The sequence below is a fragment of the Emys orbicularis genome, chromosome 2 (genome assembly GCF_028017835.1).
Source record: "Emys orbicularis isolate rEmyOrb1 chromosome 2, rEmyOrb1.hap1, whole genome shotgun sequence".
In the NCBI taxonomy this organism is placed as follows: Eukaryota; Metazoa; Chordata; order Testudines; family Emydidae; genus Emys; species Emys orbicularis.
The window spans coordinates 135108043-135121089 of NC_088684.1; the positions used below are offsets into that span (position 1 = coordinate 135108043).

Consider the following 13047-nt stretch of genomic DNA (forward strand, 5'->3'; position numbering starts at 1 on the left):
GGCACCGGCTGCCAGAGAGATAGAGCTTAGTGGTGCAGGACTGGTGCCGAGACTCAGACAGGACCACTGGGAAGGACAGGGACTGGAGCAGGGCAGCAGGGAAGAGAGTGGGGTGGCAGCACCAGAGAAGGAGAGAAGGGCAGGCTGAGGAGACAGAGAAACCCAAAGAGGCAGGATGGGGAGGGATTGTGGGAAAGAGGTGTGGGAAAAGAGAGACAGGGGTTTAGGAGCTCCAGGTGGGGAAGAGAGAGACAGCGGAGATGTGGGGGTTTAGGAGCGTGAGTGGGGGCAGAGTGCCATTCTCTCCAGTGCCTAGGCTGAAGCCCATCACCCTGCTGTTTGTTCAGTTCCTTTGTGGGAGGTGGTGGGGATTCCTGCGTGGGAAGCCCTGTATGCCCACCCAAGACTGACTGGGGGTTTTGCTGTCTGCAGAATGGCCAGCGGGGGAGGATGGACAGAGGGAACTCCCTGCCCAGCATGCTGGAGCAGAAGGTAAGAGCCGTGGCTGGGGGCTCTGCAGGCCTGGGGCCAGGATGCAGCGTGTCCCAGCCATGGGCTGGGATGCTCACACATTCGCCTTGTTACACGCTGCTGGCTGGCTGGCTGGGGGGTGTGGACTAGCGGGCGTGCCCTACTGCAGGCTTTCTGTGGGTGGTGGAACATGCCCCATTGCAGGCTGAGCTGGGGGTGTGGGGTGGGGATGGGATGCGATGGGGACAGGGACAGGCATTTTAATGAACCCTGCTGTTTAACTGTGTTGTCCCTGGCTCTCAGATTTACCCCTATGAGGTGCTGATGGTGACGAACAGGGGTCGTGTGAAACTGCCTCCGGGAGTGGACAGAACAAGGCTAGAGGTACGGATGGGGGATGGGGCATCTCACTGGGCCCTGCAGTGTCTGGGCCCAGGGGAGGGAGGGGGCCAAGGAAACAACTGCTGACAGATCCCGGGGCGGAGTGGGGGGCGGTTCAGGGTAAAACAGCTGGAGAAATACATAAAAGAGAAAGGGAGAGGGAAGAGAGAGTTAATGTTTTATGGCCCCTGGACTTGGAGCACCGCCTGCTGCAACCCCATCCCCGAGCTGCCCTTCTCCTGCACTGCCCTGGGTATTTTGTTCTCTTATACCAATGCTAAAGGTGGAAGTTAATTCGATTAGAAAAGGAGGGAGCCAGGCTCTCGCCCCATGGCTACATGGGTTGGGCACCTGCCACAGGGGCCCAGGCACAGCAGACTCCATGGCCCTCACCTACAGTGGGCACATGCAGTGTGAGGTCAGGGACTCAGCCAGCAGGGAGTGGTCAGTGTCTGCTGGGGCCCAGAGGGAAGCTCTGGCATTCAGGCCTGTTCTCCACACCATGTGGCAGTGGATTAGCTGAAGGCATGATGTTAAACCGAGGCGACTCTGGGCCTGTCTGCGCTGCAATCAGAGGCGTGACTGCAGCAGGGATAGAGATCCCTGAGCTAGCTTTGATCTAGCTACGGTGGGTACCAACAGCAGTGAATCTGTGGCAGCACAGGCTGTACAAGCCCACGTGGGGCAAGCTAAACTGCTGTAACCAGTTTAAAGGCAATATAAGAGAGTCTACACTGGGGGTTGCATTGGTTTAACTAAATCATTTTTAAACTGATTTATGTTAAACTGATGCAACTTCTGTGTGTAGACATGTCTAGTGTGAGGGTTTGTATTAGGACTGGATGGGAAACCGATTTTCCATCTTGGGGGAAATTCCACCATTTCAGAAAAAAAAGTCTATACCAAAACACAACGAAAACAAAACATTAGAAATTTCTTGAGAAATGAAATTCCAGTTTTTTGTTTGTTTGTTTTGCGTTGATCAAAATGTTTTGTTTCAATAAAATGGTTTCATTCTGATTTTGATTTTTTAAAATATTATATAAAATAAACAATATTTGAAATGAAAAGTTGTTTCAAAATGGAAAATTGAACCCCCCCCCAAAAAACGCAGTGGTACACGCACACGTGTGCTCACACGTGCACACTGATCTGGCACAGAGACATACACACAAACTGACCTCATACACCTGCATACACACTGATCTGGCATTTACCCACAGGCACTGATCTGGTGCACACACACACACAGATTTTGTGTGCACACACACACTGATCTGGTGCACACAATCATACACACACACACTGATCTGGCACACACACATACACACACACAGACACACACACACACTCTGATCTGGTGCACATACACACACACAGATTTTGTGTGCACACACACACTGATCTGGTGCACACACACACAGACACACACACACTCTGATCTGGCACATGCACACACACACACACAGAGTGACTGGTGAATAACACCCACTGTTTCTCTCCCTCCAGAGGCACCTGTCCCCAGAGGATTTCCTGCGTGTCTTCGAGATGTCCCTGGAGGAGTTCAGCAAGCTGGCCCTGTGGAAGCGGAACGAGCTGAAGAAGAAAGCTTTCCTGTTCTGAGCCGCGTGCCCGGCCTGAGCCAACCCTAGCCGTGATCTCAGTTAGTGTCAAACACAATCTCGCATCACAGCTGCTTTAGGGCTACTGAGCCAGTTTTAACACCTGCCTCCCTTCCCCGAAGCCCCTCAGGCACGTTGATCCCTCATTCCCAGTTTTGCCTCTCCCTAGGGGATATCGGAGAGCCTCTCCCTGCCCAAACCTTCCCCCTCACACGCTCGGGGGGGGCCGCTGGCAACGCTGGTGGGCTGCTCAGTCTGGGTCAAACCTCTTTTAATGGAGCCAGGGGAGGGAGAGTTGAACAAGTGGAGGGAGGAGCAAGCAGACCCTAGTCAGCCAAGGTCCCTGGGCTGGGTGATGTGTAGGGGCTTCTCGGGGGCAGGGCATCAGTGTCCCTCTTTGCCTGTTGGGGTCGCGGCTGGTTCAGCCAGGATGGGAGCCATAGCTACTGGAGGGGACTCTGGCAGGGGCCCTGGCTGGACAGAACAGGGACACACCGTACTGTTCGGTTGCTGGACGCATGTTGGTTTAGGTGTAAGGGAAGTCAGGGCTGCTTCTACCTTGCTGCTGGGCCCTGACTGGCTCCCCCACTTCAGGACCCTGCTCCCAGCCTTACTGCTCCTCTCAGGGCCAGCTTCCTGCCCTGTCAACACTGGGTAGGGCACATGTATATATCTGAATAGCTGTAACTCCGACGTGGGCCACGGGGGCTGCCGGGTGTCGCCATGGCTGCGTTTCTGAGTGGCCGGTCACCAATGGGGTTGCCATTTGCCTAGAGTAGGCTCCAAAGAGCCATGATCTTCATTAGCAGCCACTCCCCATGGACCCACCTGCAGGCGGGGTCCCGTCCTCGTAATCAAATGCCCTTCGGTGGAGCTGGGAGGGGGCACAAGAACCTCTCGCTGGAGAGAACTGGAGAATCAGAACCAACCCTTCTGAGGTCATCTCTGTCTCACTCTCGCTCGCGCCTGGCCTCCCCCTCCTCTCCCCACTCCCACCATCCCTCCCCCTAAATTCAATCCCTAGGTGGACATGACCGAGCACCTCCCAAGTTCTCAACCCAATGGCCCAGGCTCTCAAACCACAGAGCTCCCCATTAAGGCTACAGCCCCCACTCCCCACCCCTTGCAGCTGCCTCTGGGGGAGGGTTGCTCTTAGCTCGATTGTTTCAGGCCTTAGTAGTTGATGATTTTGCTCCTGCCCCTTTGTGGAGCCTCAGTCAAAGCCCAGCGGCCGCCCCGCCAAGCCCAAGGCCTTTCCCCAGGTTTGGCAGAGGAGTTTGCCTGAGCAGTGAGAGACTCAGGGCTTGAGGCTGGAGGGGAGCCTAAAGGCAGCCCATCACGTTCTCTCCAGCCTGGCATGCGATCTCTGGCAGCCATCTCACTCTGTCCTCCTCAGGCCTCCCGGCTACGATTTCCCTCTCCCCGTGTACCCCGTGGGGTGCAATAACCCTCTGCTGTGGAAACCACACCATCAGTACACTGCCACAAACTGCAGGCTGTCCCCTGCTGACACGCCAGGTGAGGTTCGACTCTGGCTTCCCAGATGCAGTGTGTAACCAACCAGGGCTCAGACAAGCCAGCTCTCGCTATGCCCAAGGATGGAACTTCATCAGGCAGTGACAATATTTTAGAGCTGGTGCGGGTGAGGGGATGCCTGTGTCAATGCTAGGTGAAGGAGCAGAGAGGATGCCAAGGCAGGGGGCTCTGTGCAGCTGCCTCAGTAGCTAGGAAGCCAGGCCCTGTGCAGTGACCAGCAGAGACTGATGTGGTGCTGATCCCTTGTGGACCCCGGCCTCATTGCCAGGCCCTGGAGTTTGGAAATAATCACCCAAGATTGCTCTGCATCCTGCACACAACCCCGCCCAAGCCCCGTTCCCCGCACGCTTCAGAGCCGCCTGCAAGGAGCAGTGTGTCTTGGAAAGGGCAGGAAACTTACCAGTATCCTGGGGGGTTGTTCCACGCTATGCTTCTTGTTTGCCAGAGGGCAAGCTCGGCTTCCAGCCTAGCTGCACTCCCCACCTCAGAGCCACCTCTGAGATCTCTCAACCAAGCAAAGAGTAAACAGCCGGGAGACTCCCCCTTCCAGATAGGGTATTGATCAAAGGGGATCCAATGAGCCTATGTTTGGATCAGCTGGCCTGTCTCGGGCAGACCCTTACCCAGCGGAGCAGGAGCATTGTAGAGAGGTGAGCCACACTTTTCTCTGAAATGTCAGCTGTTGGCAGGATATTGGCCTTGCAGCCCGATCCTGCACATGGACGTCTGTGGGAGCTCCCTATGTGGGGCACATGCAGGATAGTCTAGTGGTCTGATCGCCATCCCATCTGGGCTAATAGCACCTTACATGCCTCCAGGAACAAACCCAAGGAGCTAACAATTTCCTTTGCTTTGGGGGTATTTTTAAAAGTCAAAATAACCAGCGGTCGAATAGGGGAACTGGCCCCCCATTAGCCAAACGATTTCCTGGTCTGCTGCTCCTTTCAGTCCCCCTCCTGGGTCCTTTTTCTACTGTGCACCACATCTGCTCCGCAGTGCTGGCCTGAGACCCACCCCCCTGCGCTTTCCCTTTTCAACCACTGCCCCACCACTACACTCTGTCGGGATGTAAAGAATGTAATTTATTGGGAAATCCCTGGCCCATACTTGCCTTTCACTGCTACTTATATGACATATCTATAAATATATATATATAAATATGGATTTTTTTCTGATTTGAATACAGTGATTCCCCTTTCTCTGTTTATTTTTTGCTGGTGTCGGAGATTCCACGTGAGAGTGATTTTTTGCTTATAATTAAAGGTGAAATGGCTTTATTCAACACCCACCTCTGCTGATTTTTATTCCTGTTCGCTTTAGAGTGGTGTTAAATAGCATTTTGCACCTTCCAGACAAGGACTGCAAAGCGGTTCACAGGCCTTAAGAAATTCAGCCTCACCCTCGCAGGAGGGGATATTTGTAATTCAATGTTACAGGTTGGGAAAGCGAGGTCCGAAGAGGAGGGACTTGCCCAAGATAATGCAGTGCGTCAGAGTCAGGAATTGCACCCAGGAGTCTGGGCTGCTCATTTTTTCTGTTCTGGCCACTAAACTCTATTTAGCTCCAAGAGCTAGGAGTAAAAACCCAGGAGTCCCTGATTCCTAATCTACTGCTCTAAGCACTAGGAAACACTCCCTCTTAGGCCACTGACCCCCTAGGCTTGAGAGCCAGAACTGCAGTCCAAGCCATAAAATCCACACTGCTATTTTTAGCATGCTAGCTCAAGCCCCACTAGCCTACCTGGGTTGGAAGGCTGGCTCCCAGCTGCAGTGTAGACGCACCAGAAGTGTCCAGTTATTAATATTGATCCCTTGCCCTTCTCAGTGTTTCCCATCTGGATGCACTTCCCAGCCATTAGCGAGTTAAGTCTCACAACCTGTCGTCTGTCCCCCCCCCACACACACACATGCAGGGTACGTCTGCACTGCACAAAACCTGTGGCAGACACTCTCAGAGCCCGGGGTCAACTGAACTGACTCAGGCTGGTGGGGCTCGTGCACTATGTGACTATGGGGTTAAAAGGAGCCGTGTAGATGGTCCTGCTCAAGCTGTGAAACCCAGCGGGGGTCCCTGTGAGTACCACCATTTCCATGTCACAGGCACAGCCCAGGGAAGTGACTTGCCCAAGATCACAGAGCAAATCAACGGCAGAGCCAGAAAAAGAACCCAGGAGTCCTGCCTCCCATTCCTTTTGGACCTGGTTTTCCCAGGCCCATGTAGGGTGACCAGACAGCAAATGTGAAAAATCGGGACAGGGGGTGGGGGGTAATAGGAGCCTATATAAGAAAAATACCCTCTATAAAATTGGGACATCTGGTCACCCTAGGCCCACGCTAACCCATTCTGCATGCCACAGCCCTTCTGACTCAGGAGTGGGGCGTGAGCTGCGTCCACACTGCAGAATAACAGGGCTGGCACACGAGTCACAGTGGGACCTACCCGCCAAGCGGCTCCTAGGACCCGGGTCTTGAGTGCTGATGTTTTCTGGGGGCTCGGACCCAAACCTGAGCCCGCGCCTGCAGCCGGACGTTGCGCCCTGCAGGTGGCGGTGCTGCTCCGGGGAGTCGGCGGCTGGCGCCGGCCCTTCCTCCTGGAATCCCGGGCTCGGCCCCCTCCCCTCCCGGCATGGGCTACGCTGGGGCCGGGGCTGCGCCGCTCCTGTGCGCCCGGCTTCACCGGCTCCGGCGCCCGCGGAGGAGAGGGCGCCCAGCGCTATGTGAGTGGCCCACGCCGGAGGCTGCCCCAGTGCCCCCCCTGCAGCCGGCGCCATGGAGAAGCAGAAAGGTAGCGCTCCCCTTGCCAGCCCCCGGGGCTGGGAACCCCTCCGCGGAGCGGGGCTGGCGGTAACCGGGGTGGGCGGGTGCCAGTGGGTGAGAGTTGAACTCAGCACCTCTGCCTGTGCTCTCTGGCACCCATAGGTGCTGGAACGAGGGGTGCTGGGGTGGGGGCTGCCACACTCCCTGGCTTGAAGCGGTTTCCATCATATCCAGGGTTTGGTTCAATGGCTGTCAGCACCCCTCGCTCGACAAATTGCGCCAGCCCCATGGCTGGCATGTGCCTGCCACCGCCGGTGTGGTTAGACAGCGGCTGGCGTGTTCCTTTTCCAGGTGGTTGAGCGCACGTTGCGTGTTGCCCGGGAGCAAGGCGTTGACACACATGTAGCGGTGCCAACGTGCCATCGGTGCCGCCTCTCTCTTGCAGAGTGGGCTCATTCGAAAGCACTCTCGGGTGGTTCTCTGCTCTGGGGTATTTGGTTGGGAGGCCAGGGATCTCCAGAGGTGAGGGCTGTGACCCATGCCTGGAAGAGCCCTTCTCTCTGCCGCTTGGGAACACGCTGCCCAGAGAGGGAATTCCAGAACTGCCATGTCTTCTCTGCAGTCGTCCTCCCTTATCCCTTCGTGGTATGAGTCATCTTGCAGTTGGCCACCACAGCCCAGAAATCTGGAGTCCAGGCCTTGAGCCGCTGAGATGGCTCAGGAAGCAGAGATCAAATTAGGAGAACCTGGGATTGGAGGGAAGTGACTTCCCTGGGAATGGGGTCATTCTGGCATGGGATACAGAGGGCCTCACGGTCTCACATCCAGGTGCTGAGCTCCCTACAGCAGCACTGGGTGGCAGAGTGGGATGTCGGGGCTGAGATGAGATCCCTGCAGAAGTGGTTGTTTCCCCATCCCTGGCTTCTGCTGCATAGGGGGTGATAGTGCAGGAGAAGACTTTATCCGGGAGGAGGTGGGAGTCACATCCCGATCCTGGCTGATCTCCCTTTAAAGGACTGACAGAGGCCCCTGATGGGGGTGGTTCTGTCTGGTTTGTGCACCCAGCTCTGAGCCTTGCATCTGAATTCCTGGCAGCTTTCCCAGTCCCTAAAGGTGACCTGGGAGAAAGGTATCGAGATCAAGCACTAGCTGCTGAATGGCCTTAAAACACTGGCATCTCAGACCCATCCCAGTCTTCCTTCACCTTTTCTCCACCCCCCTGCTGTTGCTGGGAATGCACTGCAGATGGGGGATTGCTGCATTCCGACATCTCTGGGCTATCCAAAGGTTGCCATGACCATGCTGGCTCGGTCCCAAGGGGCTCGATATACCCCTGTGCCCATGGTGGGATCTGGCAAAAAGAGAGCCCTGCATAGGGAGCTGGCCAATCTGTTGGTGACAACAGACCTGCACTGGTGCCTGGGACGCTGAGATCTGTAGCGTGCAGGGTGTTTGTGTGTTTCCTTGCAACAGGGCACACTTTTAGCAAGTGTTTAGCATCCTGATTTTATATGTGCCCTTGGGGCTCACCTGAAAGCCAGCCCCTGTCCCATCCCGCTTAGCCAAGTTTTGTCTCCCTCTGAAACTCAGGCTATTATTATTTGGCAGTGCGGTCGAGCGGATGGGGCGTCAGACTGGGAGCCAGGACTCCTGGATTCTATCTCTGACTCTGCCAGTAATCTGCTGGATGACCTTGGGCAAGTCGCTTCCTCTCTCTGTGCCTCTGTTTCCCCTCCCACCCATTGTCCGTCTTGGATTGTGAGCTCTTTAAAGCAGGGGCTGTCTCTTACTATGTGCTTAGCAGAGTGGGGCCTTGATTTCACTTGAGGCCTCCGGGTGGTACTGTCATGTAAATAATAATAGAGGTCTCAGTCAAGGATCAGGCCCCAGTGTGCTAGGTGCTGCACAAATGTGCTATATAAAACCAGCGTCTGCTCCAGGGAATTCCCAATCTGAGATGGTGACACACAGATGAACAGACCTGTGTGTGTGTGTGTGTGTGTGTGTGTGTGTGTGTGTGCAGGGCGGGGAGTAGGGACGACGACAAGATGACAGTGAAGCCTTTGCATAAATGAGTGGGCTTCGTTCCTTCTCCTGCTAGCATTGCTGGAAGACTGTATCCCTCCGCCAACACCTGGCTGAGTTCGGTGTCTCTGGCTTTTGCACTACTTTAAAGAGGAGGCGCTTGGGGCTGGTCCCATGGGCACTCTGGAGCTGGGTGATGGAAGCCTCAGGCAGCACACCGGGGTCTATGGCATGACCCCTTTCCCTGGGGAGCTCAGCACCCACCTCCCCCGAACACGGGCGCACGCCTTCAGGGCACATCACCTGGAGCCTCTGAATGGACAGTGGCCCAGCCATCGCTGACAACAGCAGGGGAACAAGGTGTTAGGAATGGGCTGGTGGAGGAGCTGGATTTTCCATGTGCCTTTCCCTGCACTGTCTAGACTTCCCCAGCTCCACGGCAGTTCCTGTTCTTTGGGCCGCTGTGAAAGTTGCTCCTACGGTTCCCAGTAAGGGGCCTGCTAGACATGGGATCGGGGCATGGGGACCCGGACAGGGCACGTTGCTGCAGGCAGCAGCTATTGCGGGAGGAGACGGGAATGGGGGCAGATGCGTTTACCTTCAACTGCTCATTCTCTCCATGGAAACCGAGGCAGCTGTTTTCAATCTCTGTAGCATTTACTTGGCCTGGGATGTTTGTGGATGGCGCGTTGTCAGGGGCGAGTCGGAGACCCCTTGGATTGCAGCAGCCAGGCTTTCAGCGCCAGGGAACGACGCTCATACCAGCACAGGCACGCTGACACACAAGCGTGAGCACACGTCTGCAGGCACACACGCTCGTAGGCGTGTAGACACAGCCACGTGCACACCCTGTCATTTAGACAGCCACCTGTGCACACACAAGCACACAAACCTGCATGCACGTGTGACAAAGCGAGTGAGCTCACATGGGCGCACACACCTTTGTGCACGCATACATGTGCGACAAAGCACGGGGTGCACATGATCTCGTGCACACACACACAAGTCCATCGTACTAAACCCACATGAAATGCAGTGCACGCGTGCACAGAGCTCTCCCGTTGCTGACATTACAGAGGAGGAGCGCTGCTTCCCACAGCCCCGTGGGCGCTAAATGCTCTGACTCATCCCTTGCACGTTGGGTGGCTTCCTCCCCCAGCCCCCATGTCATGTGTTCCTGAAGCGCGTTGCTCTCTGGGTGCCAGGCGGTGGGTGAGCCCCTGAATGAGCTTGTGACAGACCATCATTGACGTGGGGGGGGGCTGGGGGGAGGAGAGTTAATGGCAGGGCAGGTCCTGTCAGAGCTGGGCTTCTTGCTCGTAGCTGTGGGTGCCAGTGGGCTTGGTGCGGGGTTCTGGGGAGCTGGGGGATAAGGCATGAGCAGGTACAAGGCGAGAGTTGAGGGGAGATGTGGCCCCTGGGCAGGGGTGGGGGGGGAAGAGGAGCGGTGCTGGGAGTGGAGGGGATGTCATCACAGAGGAATTCAGACTCTGCTGGGGTGGGGGGAGGAAAGAGGGAAATGAGGAGAGGGGGAGACCAGAGGGGAGCAGCAGGGAGTGCTCAGTGCACAGGGCCCCCTGCCTGGCCTGGCAGAGGTGGGCTGGATTCCCTTCCCGGGGCTCCCTGGATCTGCGCTGGAGGAGCATGCTGGCTCTGCTTGTGCTGTGCACAGGGATGTCTCCCTCGCCCGAGTTCTCCCTTCTTGATTTCCAGAAAACAACCCCCCCCCCCCCGCTTCCCAGTGCCCCCCTGCCCTGCTGCCCCTGGACAAGGTGCAGAGAATTAGTCATTACCCCCCCCCCCCCCGCCTTGCCCTGTTTCTAGGGAAGTCCAGATGTTTGGATCCCCTCCTGCTTTGCTAAACCCATCTCCCTCCCAGATGTTTTCTCTCCTGCAGGCAGTGACAGTTTGCACATGCTCCCTGCCTGCCCTTGCGCCCCTGTCCCAAATCCCTCCCTCTCCTCTGAGCATCTCTCTCTTTGTCCCAGGGCCCTGCATGGCTCTGCAGCACCCCCTGTGGCAGGTGCATGCACTGATGGTGCAGAGGCCCAAGCCTGGGGAGGATCCAGGGGTCAGGCAGGCTGGGAGGAAGGCACGGGAGCAGCAGCTGGGGACAGGATGGATGAGGCCAAGCTCCTGTTGAACCCCAGACTGACCCAGGCTGCAGGATTGCTGAGCAGTGTCAGAGCGTTTTGCTCCCTTGAGCTGCAGATGGGGCCCAGGTAGGATGCTGGGGCTCTGGGAATGCAAGGGGGTGGCGCCAAAGGAGAGGATGGTATACAAAGAGAAGTGAGCCCAAGCTGCATAGAGAGTGGGCCGGAGAAGAGGAATCATGCATCACTCAGCCGCCACCCCCTGGGGGAGCCCAGCAGCCCCTGTGCTGGCTGACTGCCCACCTCTCTCTCTTCCTCTGTTCCGTTTCCCACATCCGCCCACCCACCCTCCCTTGCCATGTCGCCGGCCGCTTCGCTCTCCTCTTCCCTTCACCCAGTCTCTGAGCCGCTCGTTGGTCGTTCTCCACCCAGTGGGTTTGTGCGAAGGACGGGCAGGGAGCTGAAATCCCCACCTCTGCCAGCACAGGATTCCTTGCAGTGCTGAGAACCAGGCTCACCTCAGCCAGGTGCTTGCTCCCCCTCAAACCGCCCTGATGCCGCTCCAAGGATCTGGGCCATCTACCTCTCTGCTGCATCCCCAGCCATTTACAAGGCGCTTCAACATTTGCTCTCTCCCCTGGATGCAGCCAGGCCTTCCCGAGGAGTCGCACGACATGACTCTGGTCCGTGTGTGGGGAGGATTTCACCTTCTTCTGAATCATCAGCTATTGGCCTCTGCAACAGGCAGGTCGTGGGACTAGATGGGCCCACTGGTCTGATCTGTAGAGACTGGGGCTTGGTGGGCCTATTGGTCTGACCCAGCGCAGCAGAGAGCTGTGGGGACCAGGCTGGACCCACTGGTCTGATCAGGAGTAGCAGGGGGGTGGGGATACTGAGCTAGATGGGCTGGGCAGGGAGGTGAGACTATCCTGGATGGAGGGGCCGGTTCAGCAGCAAGGAAGGATTCCAGCTCAAACGGATTTGTGGTCCAATCTGTGGATTAGGAAGCAGGGTGGTGGGAAGGGGGAATGGGGGGGACGACAGACACAGTTCTGTGTTCTTGACCGGCGTGGCCGAATCTGAAACTGGAATCCCATGATGAAATATGACCTCGGCTTTTCTTGCCCCGGGGGAACGTGAGACAGCAGGTCTGCAGCCTTCAGAACTACAGGGTGCGGGGTGTGGGAATAAAGCACAGTAAACCCTTCTGTTTTATGAGCCAGGACTGGGGAGGTGGGAGGGGAGCGGGGGCTGTCTCGCTTCTGCGCACTTGGCAGCTCCATATCAGTCTTTCCAACATCGTTGCAACACACGGAGTTTGGGCACCTTTCCCAGCCCTCTCCTCTGCTTGACCATCCTGTGAAGAAGCCAGGACGTTTCCTCGCGCCACTTACTGACCACACGGCTTGCCATGGGTCTGATGGTGCGCACTGTGTTCACTGATCACGGCCCCCTTCTCAAACCACCGGGTCTGGCATGCCCACTGGCTGGGTTATGCATTAGATCCTAACCAATATAGCTCCAGCTGCTAGCCGATGTGTGAGTGCATCAGTGCTGGGCACATTCATGTTTGTTTAGCTGCCCCCATGGAAATGTTTGGGGGCAGTGGCCACTCCCCATCCAACACTGCAACCCGATCTGCTGCTGGAGAATGTTAAAGCCGAGGGAAATTGGAAAAGGGCAAAGGAAAGAGCAGGAGATGTTGCCTAAGAGCGAGATCTCTGGGTACATCCACACTGCCGCCGGAGTCGTCATTTTCTAGCTCGCGTACCCGGGCATGTGCTAGCGTTGATTGAGCCAGCGCACTAAAAGAAGCAGTGCAGCTGCAGGGGCACGAGCTAGCCGCCTGAGTCCAGTCCCACGCAAGATTGTAGGTAGGTCTGAGGGCATCTAGCCGATCCCACTGCCCGTGCTGCCATGGCCGCACGGCTGTTTGTAGTGCACTAGCTCACAGCTACTGCCGTGTATGTCTGCCCACGCTGGGAATCACCCCTCCAGCTGCAGTGCAGCCGTACCCTGCAAGGCTGTAGAATAGCCCCCAAAGGAAGTGGTGGGAGCCCCATTGGGACTGGCCGAAGAACGGCCCATGGGGAACAACCCTTCCCTGTTTCCTGCTTGGATGAACTGTGAGCCCCGGTAGATTCCGTCCATTGTTGTGAAAGG

General features: G+C 56.6%; 1 protein-coding gene across 1 annotated transcript in view; it reads left to right on the top strand.

Moving 5' to 3' along the window:
• DMTN (dematin actin binding protein) overlaps positions 1-5292 on the top strand; it is a 34992-nt gene extending 29700 nt beyond the window's left edge. Inside the window, exons 15-17 of the mRNA XM_065399882.1 lie at positions 433-492; positions 775-855; positions 2362-5292. Coding sequence (XP_065255954.1) covers positions 433-492; positions 775-855; positions 2362-2475 — 255 coding nt within the window. The 3' untranslated portion in view covers positions 2476-5292. The remainder of the gene's footprint in view (positions 1-432; positions 493-774; positions 856-2361) is intronic.
• Positions 5293-13047: the final 7755 nt, after the last annotated feature.